Source organism: Colobus angolensis, unplaced genomic scaffold (assembly GCF_000951035.1).
Source record: "Colobus angolensis palliatus isolate OR3802 unplaced genomic scaffold, Cang.pa_1.0 Scaffold135, whole genome shotgun sequence".
Lineage (NCBI taxonomy): Eukaryota > Metazoa > Chordata > Mammalia > Primates > Cercopithecidae > Colobus > Colobus angolensis.
Window position 1 is genome coordinate 1,718,955 of NW_012114433.1, and position 17,268 is coordinate 1,736,222.

The following is a 17,268-nucleotide window of genomic DNA, read 5'->3' on the forward strand; positions in this document are numbered from 1 at the left end:
AAGAGTGGACAGCTCCCAGGGTGGACTCAGGCTGGGGGAAGAGTGGACAGCTCCCAGGGTGGACTCGGGGTGGGGAAGAGTGGACAGTTCCCAGGGTGGACTCGGGGTGGGGAAGAGTGGACAGTTCCCAGGCAGGACTTGGGCTGGGGGAAGAGTGGACAGCTCCCAGGGTGGACTCAGGCTGGGGGAAGAGGGGACAGCTCCCAGGGTGGACTCAGGCTGGGGGAAGAGTGGACAGCTCCCAGGCAGGACTCGTGCTAGGGAACAGTGGACAGCCCCCAGGATGGACTGGAAGTAGGCGAAGAGTGAACAGCTCCTAGGGTGGACTCGGGGTGGGAAACAGTGGAGAAAACCTTTGCAGAACCCACTCTGCAGGCGTTTGGCAGCCTTTTTTCCGTTCGTGTGAAGCCCCACTGGCTGGAAGGTGCCCCCCCGCCCCACGGAGTTTGCTGGACACCTTGGTTGGTTGTCGATTGGTCATGACTTTGAGTTTCTAGACTCCTGTGTTCCATGTGTTTATAGTGTATGCCTGATAAGTTCTGAAGTCAGGTAGTAAAAGTTCTCTGTTATTTTTCAAAATTGAGATTCCAGGTTTCCTGAATTTCCATGTAAATTTCAGAACCAACTTGTCAATTTCTACAAAAAAAAAAAAAACACTTATTTATTGGTTGAGCTAGAGACACCCCAGATCTTTTTTCATGCTAACATGTTTAGGAGAGATTGGCAAAATCCTTCTAGACCATATTTGAGGATTCCTGAAAAAAATATTTCCCAAGCCGTAGTTTTAGTTTAAAAATGAGCAAAGCAAATAAATACAAACTGCCTGTTAGCTGTGCACATGAAGGAGAGGTCACAGCAGGAGGCAGCAGTGTCCTCGCCCCGTACGTGCTTCCTCCTTGCTGAATGAGCTGGTTTACCCTGTGTCTTTAACACCTGCAGCCAGCATTGCGAGGGGCACACACAGACTGAGCCAGAAGTCATCAGGTTACAGAGACCCGCGAATTTTCAGACCTGAGCTGCACCTGCATCCTTGGGGCAGGAGCGTCGGGTGCTGCCGCAGTCGCCTTTCCCTCTCTTCACCTTGCAGGGGGTAGAACAAGGAGCCCACCGCGAGCTGGTGTCCTGCGTGGGGCAGGGGGTGTAGCAAGGAGCCCGCCGCGAGCTGGTGTCCTGCGTGGGGCAGGGGGTGGAGCAAGGAGCCCACCGCGAGCTGGTGTCCTGCGTGGGGCAGGGGGGTGGAGCAAGGAGCCCGCCGCGAGCTGGTGCTCTACGTGGGACAGAGGGTAGAGTGAGTAGCCCGCAGCTAGTGTCCTGCATGGGGCAGAAACTGTGCAGGGTTTCCTTGCAGAAGGCTGATGGCAAAATGATGTCAGCGGGAGACCAGGGACGCTTGTTAGAGGGGCTGGGGCTCCCAAGTCGGGTTGCTGCTAAGACTGGAGGAGCAGTGCCTAGGGGAAGGATGTGGGGCCACTGGCCGCAGAGCCCTGTGGGTGGACAAAAACAGCTCAGCCGGGGAGTCGGCGGTGGGGGTTGGAGGATGCTAGGCACCGGGGAGGAGCCTGGATGTGGAGGTCCTGAGTGCAGCTGTGATGGCGCTGGGGACACAGACTCCCGGGCAGAGATGCCCCCGCAGCCTCAGCAAGCAGGGAGCAGGTGTCCCTGAGGCCTGTGAAGCCTGGTAGTGTCTTCGACCAGGTGCGGTGACCGGGAGGGAGGATGGTCCAGTGTGGGGTTTGTGCATTCTTTTTCTTTTTTTTCTTTTCTTTTTTTTTTTCAGAGGTTGGGTTTTTTATGTTAAGTCTGCTCATTTGGGCATTTTAGGGCAGAACTCTAATCATTCATTGTAAAGTACTTTGATAAAATTAAAGAAATCATACTTGTCACCTTAGAAAGTTTAACACACTTTTTCAAACAAGGTATCACTATTTTGTTGTCTGGTTTAAGAAAAAACCTCATAAGGGCTGAGTCTCCTTTATCCAAACTGCTTGGGAACAGAGAAGTGTTTTGGATTTCCGGATTTTTTTTTTTGATTTTGGAATATTTGCATATATACGTAACGAGATGTCTTGGAGATGGGACCCGAGTCCAAGCGCAGAATCCATTTTGTTGCATATGCACTGTATACACACAGCCTGAAGGTAATTTTACACAACACTTCTAATAGTTTCATGCATGAACAAAGCTTTGACTGCTGCCCTTCCCATGGAGTCAGGTGTGGAGTTTCCCGTGTGCTGTCGTGTCCATGCTCAGGAGGTTTCATATTTGGGTTGGGAAAGCCCAACCTGAGTGTAAAAATGTAGATTCTTCTAACCAATAAGAAGTAGTTTTTTAAACTACGTCTGAGAATTGTGGATTTACAAAATAGATTTCTCGACAGAGTTCTCCTTGTGATTTTTTTTCTTTGTTTTTTGAGACGGAGTCTCACTCTGTTGCCTAGGCTGGAGTGCAGTGGCGCAATCTCAGCTCACTGCAAACTCTGCCTCCTGGGTTCACGCCATTCTCCCGCCTCAGCCTTCTGAGTAGCTGGGACTACAGGTGCCCACCACCACACCCAGCTAATTTTTTTTTTTTATTTTTAGTACCGATGGGGTTTTACTGTGTTAGCCAGGATGGTCTCGATCTCCTGACTTCGTGATCCCCCTGCCTCGGCCTCCCAAAGTGCTGGGATTACAGGCGTGAGCCACCACGCCCGGCCTGTGATTTTTTTTAAATGACTCTCTCTTTCCTCTTGTTTCTTCTGATTCTGACTTAGGTGTGTCTGGTTTTCCTCCTGAGGGGCTGATGGGAGGCTCTGTGTGAGCTTGTGGGGTTGGTGAGGGCAGAGGAGGTGCAGGGGCAGGGCCACCTTGTCTCGCTCTCCTCGCAGGGTCAAGATCAGGGTTCCAGGACCTGGAGGAGCTCAGATTCTTGATGGTCACTGGCAGCCCACTCCATCCCCGAGGGCATAGAGCCCCGCACCACACCGTGTGGTGTCACCTCAGCACAGTGTCTCCTGGGTGATCTGCACACGCCCATCCTCCTCCCCAGGAAGAACTCCCTTCTGCTTCCCTCCAGGCTGGAGATCCGATCCTCTGAGTATCCCTTCCGCTCCCTCCAGACTGCAGACCTGCCCCTCCGAGTCTCCCTCCAGGATGCAGGCTGCAGGCTGCAGATCCGCCCCTCCAAGTCTCCCTTCCGCTCCTCTCCAGGCTGCAGACCCGCCCCTCCGAGTTTCCCTTCCGCTCCCTCTAGGCTGCAGACCCTTCCCTCCTTGTTTCCCTTCTGCTCCCTCCAGACTACAGACCTGCCCCTCCGAGTCTCCCTCCAGGATGCAGGCTGCAGACACACCCCTCCTAGTTTCCCTTCCGCTCCCTCCAGTCTGCAGACCTGCCCCTCTGAGTCTCCCTCCAGGATGCAGGCTGCAGACACGCCCCTCCGAGTCTCCCAGCGCAGCCCACCATGGCACAGTGGTCATGGAGGATGTAGCTCCGCCTCGTTCCCACCTGCGGCCTGATCCTGGCACCCTCTCGATGACATGGCTGGGCGTCTCGGTGGGCCATGGGGCATCTGGCCTGGAAAGGTCCCGTTGACAGATGCAGCTTGGGTGGCTGCCTCATGTGTGTCCGCGGGGCAGGGTGTTCGGAGCAGCCCAGCTGGGAGGGGGTGTGGGGTTGCAAGTACCTGGGGCGGGTGCTGAGTGTTGGGCAGCCTCATGTCTGTGGGTGGAGCAGCCCGGCTGCGACAGAAGTGTGGGGCTGTGAGTACCTGGGGTGGGCGCTGAGTGCTGACTGGCCTCATGTCTGCGGGGAAGGGTGGTCGGAGCAGCCCAGCTGGGGCGGGAGTGTGGGGCCGCGGGCACCTGGGACGGGCGCTGAGAGCTGGGCGGCCTCTGGTCTCGTGGCCTTCAGATTTCAGCACTTCTTCCATGGTTTCTGCCAGATGACCACTGTTCGGACAAATGAAACAGTTTGTGTTTATATAAAACCAGAATATTGCAGTAGTTTTGTTAGGAAGACGTAGTTGCGTCAGCCTCTCTCTAGACTGGGAACGATGTAAAAGTCTTAGATTTTATAAGTTCTGTATCACAAATGTTAGAGGATTGCATATAAATGTGTATTTTGAGACAACTTTTACGTTCTCCGCAAGTCTCCTCTTTGAACCAAACATCCTTAGTGTTTTCAGCTGTTCCGCGGGTGGCATGGGGGTGGTGAGGCATGGTGGCATGTCGTTTCTCGCGCATCGTTTTCGCGAGAGAGACCTACAGGTGGAAAGTCATTTGATAGACAAAGAAATGCCCTCAAGGGCGAGGCCACCTGCTTACAAAGTTATGCAAGAGTTGGTGTAGTATTGGCACGAAAACTTAGATTTTAAAATTCGTACTGGAGGGTTCTTATGATAAACCAAGAGACTTTAAAGTGTTCTTCCTTTCGTGTTTTGTAGAGCGGTTCTGGTGAAACTGGAAGGGTGCAGCCACCCGGTTGTCATGAAAGGCCTGTGTGCTGAATGTGGCCAAGACCTCACCCAGTAAGTATCCAGAAAAGTGAGATCTGCCTGCTGGGGCTCAAGGTGGCGGCCTCCCGGGAGGCCGAGAAGCTGTGCTAGGGACCCTGTGAGGCCCTTGGTTTCCCAGCAGCAGATGCAGATGCCTCCCTTGGGCCCCACACGAGTCCCACTCAGTGGGTTTCCTTAGGAGGCGGTCCTTCCTGCTCTGCTGTCACCCCAGCCTCGTGCCATTCTCAGTTGTGGTAGTCGGGGTGCTGGAGGCCTGAGACCTGTCTGTTTTCTCCTGACTGTGAAGATGCAGATTGCTGAGTGTCTGGAGCAGCACCTCGCTCAGGACAGCCTGGCTGGTCCCCCCGAGCGCCCCCATGCTGGGGGCTGCTTTACCTCTAATGCCAAGTGGTTTCTTGGATTTATCACTTGGGCAGTGGGAGGTGCAGCAGCTACTTTTTCTGCATTTTCATGGTTGAGGGCCTGTTTCTGTGTCTGTGTGACTTCGCAGTTTGTTTTCATGAAGACCTGTGGCTCCGTGTGTTCATGAGTGTGGCCATGAGCTCAGTATTTCCACCAGTTTTCCTGTCTGTCTTTAAACAGTGGAGAACGTTTCCACAGTTGCCAACAGAATCAAGTTCTGTGCTCAGATAGCAGCATGTGTCCATTAAAAGATCAGCTGGAATCCCATCACTTAGAGCCCAGTGCGCATCTGTGCTCAGGGACTCCCCGGAAAGTGTTGAACCTGTCCTTGCACTCACAGGTTGCAGAGTAAGAACGGGAGGCAGCAGGTGCCACTGTCCACAGCGACCGTGTCCATGGTGCACAGCGTGCCGGAGTTGATGGTGAGCTCCGAGGTGAGCTGGGCGTCAGCGACTGCGTGCTGGGGAAGCGTGGTGCTCTGAGGAGGGCAGCTGCAGGAGGAGGGCGGCTGTGGGAGGAGGGCGGCTGCAGAAGCACTGATGTGTGGTTGTCTTCGTTGTTACTAAAACAACCCCTCGTCACACGGATGACTTACGGGGCTGCTGCCTTCCTGACACGGGTACGGCTGCCCTTGGTTCTCCACAGACAAGTCCGCCTGCAAAAGCGACTCGGGGCCCTGAGGCTGCATGACCTGCGTGTCCGCAGCTGTGAACAGCCAGGCTCAGCCTGGGTTCCCTCGAGCCAAGTCCTAACTGGGGAGGGATGTGACAGCTGCTTGTGGAGCTCAGGAGGTGGCCGCGCTGCCAAGGCGTGTGCCAGATGAGCCAGGAGGGCGAAGCGTCTATTGGGGCAGATGATGGCAAGGAGTCGGTGGCCAGGGTCGGGCGAGGGGGCAGTGGTAGCACTTTGTTGGCTACAGGAGTGGCTGCTGCTGGTACCAGTGGGAAGCTGGCTCGGGAGAGTGGGCACACAGGCACACAGGGGTGGGTTGGGGGGTCCCAGGGCTGTTTGCCTTGTGCTGACAGGAGAGCCCACGGCGGGTACGTGGGGTGGGGAGAAGCAGCAGGTGTTCGTGGGCCCAGTTAAGAGTGATTTGGGTTTTTATCTTCGAGTGTCTACGCCTCCTGTATGTGCTTCAGGAGTTGCTGGGGCTGTGTGGGTCAGCGGCTCCGGGCACCTCCTGTGCTTGAGGCAGGCGCCGTCTCCCCAACCTCACTTCACCCCGTGGGTGAAAATGCTCTGGGAGCCGAGAAAAACTAGTTTGTGATCTTACAGACTTTCAGGGCTGCACAGTTTTGTGAATAGGTAAAACGCTTTGCAGTGTTATGATTTTGGTAAATTCGTGCTTTTAAATGATGGACACCAATTTCAGTCTGTCTTTTTATGGGAAAACAAAATGCCAGATACAGGATTCTGGGTTTTCTGAATTACCAAACTTTAAACGAATGTAAAATGTGTGTGCGTAAACCAAAGCCGGCAAGTCTGGGGGTGAAGGGAGGAGGAAGTACCCCTCATCTTTCCGGCACCTGCCGGCCCCTCTGTGCATTTCCCTTCGGGGACGGGCACGGGAGGAGCTCTCCCCTGAGCGGGACCAGGATTTTGTTGTGAGGAGTGAGGGACAGTTACAGTGAGAAAGGCAGTGTGGTACGTCCTAGCACGTCACGTCCTGTGTCCCATGCTGGGCCCCTGATGCCTGGGTGACTGGACGCTTGTTAGCACCGCTCTGAGACCCGCGTGGAGGGACACCCTGATGCCTGTCGCCAGGCCCCCGGGTCTCTTCAAGGCACAGGAATAGGCTGAGCGTGGGAGGTTCTGAGCACGTGGCCCTTGCCAGTCTCTGCTGCCCAGCTTGGGCCACCCGGCATCTCCCTTCTCCCAGCTGGCTGACTTGGTTTCTTCGTTAATTTTGCAGCTCACCTTTATTGAGTGCTCCATACCATTGAATTGGCTTTGATAGAAACAACTAGTTTCTCTTCCCCTCTGTTTTCATTGGCTCATGTATTTAATTGAATTATAAAATCGTGGTCACAAGCAAGGTTGCCGTGACCCAGTTGGTGACCCCCGGCCCTGTCTCTCGGCCTGTAGGGCGCAGGCCGTGGGAAATGCCGGGGGCTGGAGAGGGACGCATTTATTTCGTTTCCTGTTCCTTGATAAAATGGAGTTTTACCTTGGATGCAAACATACTGACTTTGTCATTTCTTGTTTCTGTTTAATTGTAGCAAGCGGAGCAGCTGGGAAGGGAAGACCAGCAGCGACTGCATCGGAACCGGAAGCTGGTGCTCATGGTGGATCTGGACCAGACACTGATCCACACAACCGAGCAGCACTGTCAGCAGATGTCGAATAAAGTGAGTGCGGCCGGCACCCCGAGTCCTGGAGCCGCGGGTCCTAGAACTTTGATTCAAAAGTGTGTTACCTTGTTTGTTAGATGATTTCCCATAGGTCAGCCTGGATTTCGAAAGCAGACTCTGTTGTTATGGGTGTGAGCTGTGTGTCTGCTGGGCTGTTGGGTAGCATCTGCGGCCCCGGGCAGACATCTTGGTGCCCACTGTGTCTCGCACTTCCTGCTGTTTGTGCGGGAGCCCTTTGTGTGCCCGCCCGGCAGGCTGTCGGAGAGGGCGGAAGCGTTCCGAGCCTGTGAGGATGGTGCGGTGGATGGTGCGAGACGTGTCCTGAGAGTGGTGGTCTTGGTGGGGAGGACGTTGGTGTTGGATGCCTTTGTGTCGCTGGGATGTCAAGGGCAGGGCAGGTGGTGGACACCTGGGTTTGTGCTTGGGAGAACTGGGCTGGAGGAAGAGGCTGGGAGGTGGTCAGCGTGCATTCTCCAGAGGAAATACAGGGAGAAATGAAGGATAAGGGCAGAACCCTGTTTGATGCACACAGAACCCTTCCTGCGCCTCAGCCCTCAGCTGTGTCCTCAGGATGGAGCCAGAGAAACTGAATTTCTAGACCAAAGGCTCTTTATATCTGTGCCAAGAGGCTTGCCCAGAGGCTTGTGTTGGCCTAGACGGTCGCCAGCAGGGAGGCCCTCACCAACACTGAGTTGTTTTTTAAATGTTTGCTGTTAAACAGATAGTATCTGGACTCTGGCGTTAGATTTGGGAGTTCAGGGGCCTGTCAGTCAGTTCTGACCTTTCCAGTTCCTAAAGATTTCTGGGGATCTTGCAGGTCCCGATAGCAGACGCCCAGCAGGCTGGAGGGTGTGCCGCAGAGCCAGGCGCCCTCCACTGCCGACAGCTGGGACAGATTGATGACAGTTACACCTAAGTCAAATTTGTGGCAAGGTTCGTCTGAAAGAAGTTTGGTTAAGTTTGGCCTAGTACGTCAGTCTGGTGGCCAGAGTGAGCTGCACAGATCCCCCAGGTGGCACACACTCTCCCGTTTTAGGCTATTTGCAGAATGGAGAGAATCGAGTAACTGCCGTGCTGCACAGGAGTTTCCTTTAGGGCCGGAATTCAGGCCTCACCCACAAAACAGCTTCTATTTTTGGCTGTGTTAGTCATTTGTGTGTATCATGGCATCTTATACAGCAATATATTCTTCTATGGAGTATAAACTGTGACTAGGTATTTTCAGATTGCTTCATTCATATCCACTACTCTACTCACTAAGGTTTTTTTTAATGCCTATTTTCTGACAAAGTAGGTGTTTTGAAGAATGTAAGGACTTTATGAAAATACATTCTGCACACATACACCTTCGTGAGTTGTTGTGACTGTTCCCTGCTTTTATTGTGCCTGTGAAGTTGGGCATTGAGTGAGTTTTATAGGCACAGCTCATTTTATGGTGCTTCACGGATACTGTGTGTTCACAGAGAGGAGGCTTGGGGCAGCCCAGCGAGCGCGGCTGTGGGTGTCATTCTCCAGCAGCATGTACGCCATGCTCTGGAAATTCCCGTGTACTTCAGACTCCTCAGTAGTGTTCTGCTGTTACAGGGACCTGTAGTCAGTGATCTTTGAGGGCACTGTTGTCATAGTTGCTTCATTAGTGCTCTGTCTGCTCTAGGGGATTGTGATCTGCGATCTTTGAGGTCACTGTTGTCATTGTTTTGGGGTGCCATGAAGCACACCCACAGAAGACGGCAAACGTAATGGGTAGATGTGTGTGTCCTGACTGCTCCTCCAACCGGCCATTGCCTGTCTCTGTCCCGGTGCTGAGGCCTCCCTATTCCCTGAAGCACAACCATATTGAAATTAGGCCAAAGTAATAACTCTACAGTGATCTGTAGGTGTTCAAGTGAGAGGAAGGCTCGCCAGTCTCTCACTTTAAATTAAAAGGTAGACATGATTATGCTTAGTGAGGAAGGCTCGCCGAAAGCCAGGAAAGGCTGCAAGCTGGGCCTCTTGCACTCAACAGCCAAGGTGTGAATGCAAAGGAAAAGTTACTGAAGCAAACTGAAACTACTACTTCGGTGAACACACAAATGATAAGACAGTGAGACAGCCTTATTGTTGAGAAGGAAAAGGTTGTAGTGATCTCAGCAGAAGATCAAACCAGCCTCAACGTTCCCTTAAGCCAAAGCCTAATCCAGAACAAGGCCCCAACTGTCTTCAATTCTGTGAAGGCTGAGAGGGGTGAGGAAGCTGCAGAAGAAAAGCTGGAAACCAGCACAGCTTGGTTCATGAGGTTGAAGGAAAGAAGCTGTCTCAGTAACATAAAAGTGAAGGTGAAGCAGCAGGTGCTGATGGAGAAACTGCGGTAAGTTCCCCAGGAGATCGAACTGAGATCATTGATGAAACTAAACACACTAAACAACAGATTTTCAGTGCAGACAAAACAGCCTTCTATTGGAAGAAGATGCCGTCTAGGACTTTCATAGCTGGAGAGAAGAAGTCAGTGCCTGGCTTCAAAGGACAGGCTGACTCTCTTGTTGGAGACTGACTAATGCAGCTGCTGACTTTAAGTTGAAGCCAGTGCCCAGGTGCCTTTCTGAAAATCCCAGGGCCCTTAAGAATGAGGCTAAATCTCCTCTGCCTCTGCTCCATCCATGGAACAGCAAAGCCTGGATGACAGCACCTGTGTTCACAGCGTGGTTTACCGACCATTCTAAGCTCACTCTTGAGACCTATTGCTCAGAAAGAGATTCTTTTCAGAAATATTCCTGCTCATCGACCATGCACCTGGTCACCCGAGAGCTCTGATGGAGACGTACAGGAGAAGAATGTTTTCATGCCTACTGACACCACATCCACCCTGCAACCTAGGGCTCAAGAAATGATTTCAACCTTCGAGTCTTACTATTTAAGAACTACATCTTCTAAGGCTGGAGCTGCCTTAGAGGGCAATTCCTCTGATGAGTCTGGGAAAATCAAACAGAAAATCCTTCTGGAAAGGATTCACCATTGTGAGTGCCCCCAGGAACATTTGTGATTCACGGGAGGAGGTCAGAGTACAGCATCAACCAGGAGTTCAGAAGATGGTGATTCCAACCCTCAGTTCGGAAGATGTTGGTTCTCACCTTCATGGATGACTTCCAGGGTGTCAGGACCTCAGTGGAGGAAGGCGCTGCAGGCATGGTGGAAATAGTGAGAGAATTAGGAGTGGAGCGTGAAGATGACTGAATTCTGGCAACCTCAGGATGAAACGCGAACAGATGAGGAGTTGCTTCTTAGAGATGAGCAAAGAAAGTTTCTTGAAATAGAATCTGCTCCTGGAGAAGATGCTGTGAACGTTGTTGAAATGACAACAAAGGATTTGGAAGATTCCATCAACTTAGTTGGTAAACCAGTGTCAGGGTCTACGACGATTGCCTCTCGTTTTGAAACAGGTTCTCCTGTGGGTGAAATGCTGTCAAACAGCCTTGCATGCTACGGAGACCTTTTGTGAAAGGAAGAGTTGGTTGATGGGACAAACTTCATTGCCATCTTATTTCGAGAAACCGTCACAGCCACCCCCAGCCTTCAGTGAACTCCCTCTGATCGGTCCGCAGCCGCCAGCATCAGGTGAGACCGTACAGCAGCCAAAAGAATGTGACGTGCTGAAGGCTCAGATGTTGTTAGCATTTTTTATTAATAAAATTATTTTTATTTTTTTTATTTTTTGAGACGGAGTCTCGCTCTGTTGCCCAGGCTGGAGTGCAGTGGCACGATCTCTATATCGTGCGGCCTCCACCTCCGGGTTCAAGCCATTCTTGTGCTTCAGCCTCCCGAGTAGCTGGGACTACAGGTGTGTACCACCACAGCTAGCTAATGTTTATATTTTTAATAGAGATAGGGTTGCGCCATATTGGCCAGGCTGGTCTCAAACTCCAGACCTCAAGTGATCCGCCTGCCTCAGCCTCCCAAAGTGCTGGGATTACAGGCATTGAGCCACCGTGCCCAGCCATTTTTAATAATAAAGTATTTTTAAATTAAGCTAGGTACATTGTTCTTTTAGACATAATGCTATTGCACATTTAATAAGCTACAGTAGAGTGTCAGCATGGATTTTAGTCACTGGGAAACCAAAAAATTCATGTGATTCTCAGGATCTCCAGGATAGGCCTGCTGAAGACAGTTGGAGTCTGGTTATGATGTGGCTGTTTCTCAGTTGTGTGGTCTGGAAGGCGACAATGTCCTGATGTAGTGGGGAAAGGGGTCTAAGCATGAACTGACTGTCCTCTGCCTCCTCAGTAGTGTTAGTGTTCCCCACTCGACATCCAGAGGAGACCCTGAGGCTGGTGCCTGGCCCTGCTCCTGGCCCCTCTGAAAGCAATTTCAGGGCTCAGAAGTGGTGCTGGCCACACCTCCCGAAGCCTGGACAGCTGCTGGACTTTTTACTGTTGAGTAATAGGAAAGTTGTTACTAGAACGTCTCACTCCTAAATCTTTAACAGAGTACCTTCTTCATGAGGGTCGTAATTAACTTAGAGCTAGAAAAATGTAACTGGGAAAGTTGTTACTGAAACTCTTCACTCCTAGATCTTCAACAGAGTAGCTTCTTCCCGAGGGTCCTAACTAACGTAGAGCTGGAAAAATGTAACTGAGCTTAATTAAAGCCATTAAGAGTAAATATTTTACTGCGAACTTAACAGGGTTAAAAGGATCGAAGTTTAACTTCCTGAGGAAAGCAGTCTTGTTTGCGTGTCATCATATGTAAGCGAGTGAGTCGGTGTTGCTCATTTCATCTGTCTACTAAATACGATGTGGAATACTTTCAGCTTTTGTGTTGTATGTGTAAATGAAAGAAACTGTGTCTGAAAATCACCCGTGCGTTTCACCAGCTTACTTGGGAATGTTGATTTCCTTTATTCAGTAGCTCAGGAAAGCACTGTGAGCACGTGATGTGGGAGGAGGTCTGTTCGGAGCACCTGCGGTGGCATTGCTGTGTAACGTGCCAGCATTTGAGGAAACAAAGGCAGAAGTGACATCGGTGGTTACCTCGTAGTTAGCAGAGGTTGTTACTGTTGGCGTGGTTATCGGGGTGGTTATCCTAGGCGGTCATTGCAGGTAGGTAGTTATCATGAGTAGTGAGGGTAGCTGTCATCGGTGGTTATGTGGTTATCATAGGTGGTGACTGTTGGCTGGTTATTGGGGATGGTTGTTGTGTGGTTATCATAGGTGGTGACTGTTGGCTGGTTATTGGGGATGGTTATTTTGTGGTTATCATAGGTGGTGACTGTTGTCTGGTTATCAGGGACGGATTGTTGCAGGTAGGTTGCTAGCATGAGTAGTGAGTGTGGCTGTCATCGGTGGTTATGTGGTTATCATAGGTGGTGACTGTTGGCTGGTTATTGGGGATGGTTATTGTGTGGTTATCATAGGTGGTGACTGTTGGCTGGTTATCAGGGATGGGTTGTTGCAGGTAGGTAGCTAGCATGAGTAGTGAGTGTAGCTGTCATCGGTGGTTATCATGTAGTTATCGTAGGCTGTTACTGTTAACGTGATTACCCAGGGTGGTGGTCTTGAACAGTTGTTGCAGGTAGGTGGTTATCCTAGTAATCATGGGCAGTCGTTAGTCACACGCATCGAGGGCATTCCCACAGCTGAGAAGGCCGCGCTTGCTCACTCATTCCGCGTGCATGGAAAGTACTTACACAGTGGGTTTTAAATGCCACAGGTAGCGCCTTGCATCAGTTAGGGTCACGTCCTTATTTGGAGGGACAGGTGGACATGCAACCTCTGTCCCACCTGGAGGGGCGTGTACACACTGTCCCCTGTCCCACGCAGAGGGGTGTGTGCACACACGTCCTGTGTCCCATGTGGAGGGGCGTGTATACATGTCCTGTGTTCCATGCCCCTGTGGAGGGGTGTGTACACACACATGTCCTCTCTCTCTCGTGGAGGAGTGTGTACACACGCATGTCTTCTGTCCCCTGTGGAGGGGTGTGTACACACACGTGTCCTCTGGAGGGGTGTGTACACACACGTGTCCTCTGTGTGGAGGGGTGTGTACACACACATGTCTTCTGTCCGTGTGGAGGGGTGTGTACACACACATGTCTTCTGTCCGTGTGGAGGGGCGTGTACACACACGTCTTCTGTCCGTGTGGAGGGGCGTGTACACATGCCCTCTGTCCCATGCCCATGTGGAGGGGTGTGTACACACACGTGTCCTCTCTCTCTTGTGGAGGAGTGTGTACACACGTATGTCTTCTGTCCCCTGTGGAGGGGTGTGTACACACACATGTCCTCTGTCCCATGTGGAGGGGCAAGCATATGTGTGTCTTCAGGACGCCTGTCTCAGGCACACGGGTTGTGGGGGCTGCTGGGGCTTCTCAGACCTTTTCTCCTGACTGTTGCTGCCATTCTTTTCAGGGCATCTTTCACTTCCAGCTGGGCCGGGGGGAGCCCATGTTGCACACGCGCCTGCGTCCGCACTGCAAGGACTTCCTGGAGAAGATCGCCAAGCTGTACGAGCTGCACGTCTTCACCTTCGGCAGCCGGCTGTACGCACACACCATCGCAGGTCAGTCAGCCGCAATTGAAGGGGCCGTGTGAACAGTGGGTTTCTTTCCTGTTTCCGGTGATGGTTTCTTAAAGATGAAGAAAGAAAAGAAGCTCTCCTGCAACTCAGTTGTGGTCTTAGAGTTGGCCGTTGTGCGGGGGTTGTGAGGAGTCAGGGAATTCTGCCACCGGGCCGGCGGGTGGGGCTGCAGCCGCCCTGGCTGGGTGCAGTACTGGGTGGGCTGCTTTGAGAGTTTGTCAGGATGACGTGGGCACGTGGAACCTTCTTCTGTGAGCTTACTCTGACGGACACCTTAATCAGTTCACAGGGACTTCAGGCCAGGCTACTTGTGTGTGCTCGTGCTGGGTGCTCTGACCATCCCCTACCTACATGTGGGTACCCTTAGGATTTAGCGTTTGCTTCTGTCTCCCTGGGTGATAGCATGAGTGCCAGTCTGCACCAGCAGGATGAAGCAAGGGGACAGTGCCACGGGACAGTGACTGTTCCATGTGTGCGACGCGAGGGGACAGTGCCACGGGACAGTGACTGTCCCACGTGGACAAAGTGAGGGGACGACGCGGGACGGTGACCGTCTGTCCCATGTGGACGTGGGCCCGAGTGGCAGTGTGGGCTCCTCCATGCCGGCTCCAGAGGTTTAGATTGAGCATTTTAAAATTCAGAGGTCTTTCCGGATTGGTCTTAGTCTTTTGTTGTTGGTGGGGAAATGAATTTTGAATCCTCCTTTAATATTTAGTGACTTTCTAGGAAATTTTGATCATGACCCTTAATTCCTCTTGTAATTGAAATTCGAAACATTCACTTGTAACATTATGGCTGCTGCTGTATGGCTGCCTGAGGTCGATGATGTGAAGACAAGTAATTATGCACAAGGGTGATACTGCTCACGTCCTCAAGCCAGTAAAGAAATAACCTGCTGGCCAGGCACCATGGCTCACACCTGTAATCCCAGCACTTTGGGAGGCCGAGTCAGGCAGATCACGAGGTCAGGAGATCGAGACCATCCTGGCGAACACGGTGAAACCCTGTTTCTACTAAAAATACAAAAAAGTAGCCGGGCGTGGTGGCGGCGCCTGTAGTCCCAGCTACTCAGGAGGCTGAGGCAGGAGAATGGCGTGAACCTGGGAGGTGGAGCTTGCAGTGAGCTGAGATCGCGCCACTGCACTCCAGCCTGGGTGACAGAGCAGACTCTGTCTCAAAAAAAAAAAAAAGAAATAACGCCTGCTGTGATTTGGGGTTTTACAGTCCCCAAGTCCATATGTTAAAACCCAGTCCCAAGGCGAGGGTATCAGGAGGGGTGTGGAAGGCGGTGAGGTCATGAGGACTCCATCCTCATGAGGGGAATCAGGGCCCTTACCCATGCGGGTTCTGGGAGCTGCGGGAGGCACAGCAAGCCAGTGCCCACTGACTTGCAGCCACGTCACTGGCGCCTTGGTCAGACGCCTGCCTCCAGAACTATGAGGAAGGGACGTCCGTTCCTGAGTCACTCATGCTACGGAGTTTCTTCAGAGCAGCCCAGGCGGACTGAGCTGCCTTAGTCGACTTCCACTATGTGGAAATAGACCCCCAAATCCCTGTGTGTGTTCCAGCCCTGGATTGTGCCTTCGCAGCCAGTACCAGGCACCTCCCAGGGGCCAACCCGTAAGTCACACACACCGCAGTGCCGGTGACGCCCATGCAGACCAGACGCCCGAGGGGGCGTCACGTTTGCAATAACAAATGTCAGGGAGAGACTAAAAACCAGAGAAGTCTTCCTCACGGTTGTCATATCCATGGCTGTCCCCATTCTCTGGTTTTTTGTGTGTATAATTTTGCCCGTTTGTCTTCATATGTGCACAAGTTTATGTACTGCTCTTTTCACGTAAGATTTCGTCACCGAGAATTTATCCCTCCCTTTGTTATAAATCTTCATCATTTTATGTGAGTTTTTCCCCCCTCTGTGGACTGGATCCTCTGGGTGAGTTCCTAAAACCCAGATTGTTCAGTGGGGGAGTGGTTCCTGACCCCAGGACTGTGAGGACCGCGCGCTGCATGGTCTGCTCCCTGGGAGGTGACGTGTTTGCCTCCTGCCTCCCGCCTTCCACCTCCCACACAGGGTGCTCACCAGCGGGCACAGCCTGGCGACCTGCAAGTCTGATTCCTGAAGGCAGCAGGCAATCCAGGGTGCACCGGTGACTTTTTTTTCTTCTCTTGTCCCATCTTCCGTCTGTGTATCTAGTGCCCATGCAAATGTTTCTTATTTGGGGCATCCTTCTCCAGGTCTCTCCATTTAAAGTTGGGGTTATGTAGGTTGGCGGTTGCACACATCTTGCATATCCTTTTCTGAGGGACATCAACGTTTCTTGGTCAGAGTACACAAGCCCCAGTGAGGATGAGTATGTGGAAGGCTCAGGTCTGTTTAAATGCTTGGCTGGAGGGGATTTGGGCTACAGGCAGAGGGGTCCCAGGTTTTAGCTGGGCCACCCCCTTGCCGCCCCTCACACCGACAGGCAGGGCATGGGACACTACAGTCTGATTCCACGTTCATGAGGCCTCGTGTGGTGAAAGGTGAAGCAGGTGAAGAGAATGCCATGTTTCTTTATCAGCCTGAAAGCTGGAGGGAGCCTGGTAGCTGCTTGCAAATTCAGCAGAATGTCCATACTGACATCTGCAGGCCCCTGAGCCGCTTGGACAGCAGAGCACGGGAGCCTGATGGTGGGTGCGTGGCTGTGGAGGGCCTCGAGCATGGGTCCTGCTGCAGGGAGACCCGCTAGGTTTGCTGAGCATCACTGGGCCCTGTCTGGCGCCTTCTGCATTTCAAGCTCTGCTTTCTACGTGAAAGTCCAGTGTTCCAGTGTGTCCAAGGGATGTGGGCCGAAACCAGACGAAGACATCACAAGAAAACTGCAGACCGGTATCCCTTTGAACATGGATGCAGAGGTTCTCAACAGAACACGGGCCCTCGAGCCCAGCAGTGCAGGAGGAGGACTGCGTCCAGGCCGCGGTTCAGGAAGGCCCAGCTTGGCTTTGTCGTGGCTGGCGGGATCTGTAGAGATGACCTGGGTCAGCTTTTCTACAAGTGAGAAAGTGAGGTCTGGACTGAAGCCTGAGGTGGCTGCTGAGCTTCTACCTTTGATGCTTTTCATTTTGAAAGTGACCGTGTTGATAGTATGTGTGCTTTCAGCATGACTAGGACAGAAATGTTAAGGGTTTGGGATGCGTGTCTTTTATGTGATTGTAGAGACGCTAATAATTCTATTAACAACTTTAGATTTAGCGACTTCATGGCCTCAGTGATCATCTAGAAGTTACGTGTCTTTATATAGTAAGAAAGAATTGTGTTTATTTCTCCTTTAGAAGTCCAGGTGTCTTTTTGTTACTGAAATACTAACAAACCAGTGCTATCAAGGAAGGGAAAGCTCCTGGCAGTGCTGCATTTGAAGCGTTTGGAGGCGGTGATGCTTCAGCCAGGAGTCAGGTTCATCTTTCCAGAAGATCTTACGGTCCAGAGTGC

General features: G+C 52.1%; 1 protein-coding gene across 1 annotated transcript in view; it reads left to right on the forward strand.

Moving 5' to 3' along the window:
- Positions 1-17,268, forward strand: part of CTDP1 (CTD (carboxy-terminal domain, RNA polymerase II, polypeptide A) phosphatase, subunit 1) — a 69,422-nt gene that overhangs the window by 10,329 nt on the left and 41,825 nt on the right. Inside the window, exons 3-6 of the mRNA XM_011934363.1 lie at positions 4,420-4,503; positions 5,234-5,327; positions 7,113-7,241; positions 13,628-13,778. Of these exons, the coding sequence (XP_011789753.1) occupies positions 4,463-4,503; positions 5,234-5,327; positions 7,113-7,241; positions 13,628-13,778 (415 nt within the window). The 5' untranslated portion in view covers positions 4,420-4,462. The remainder of the gene's footprint in view (positions 1-4,419; positions 4,504-5,233; positions 5,328-7,112; positions 7,242-13,627; positions 13,779-17,268) is intronic.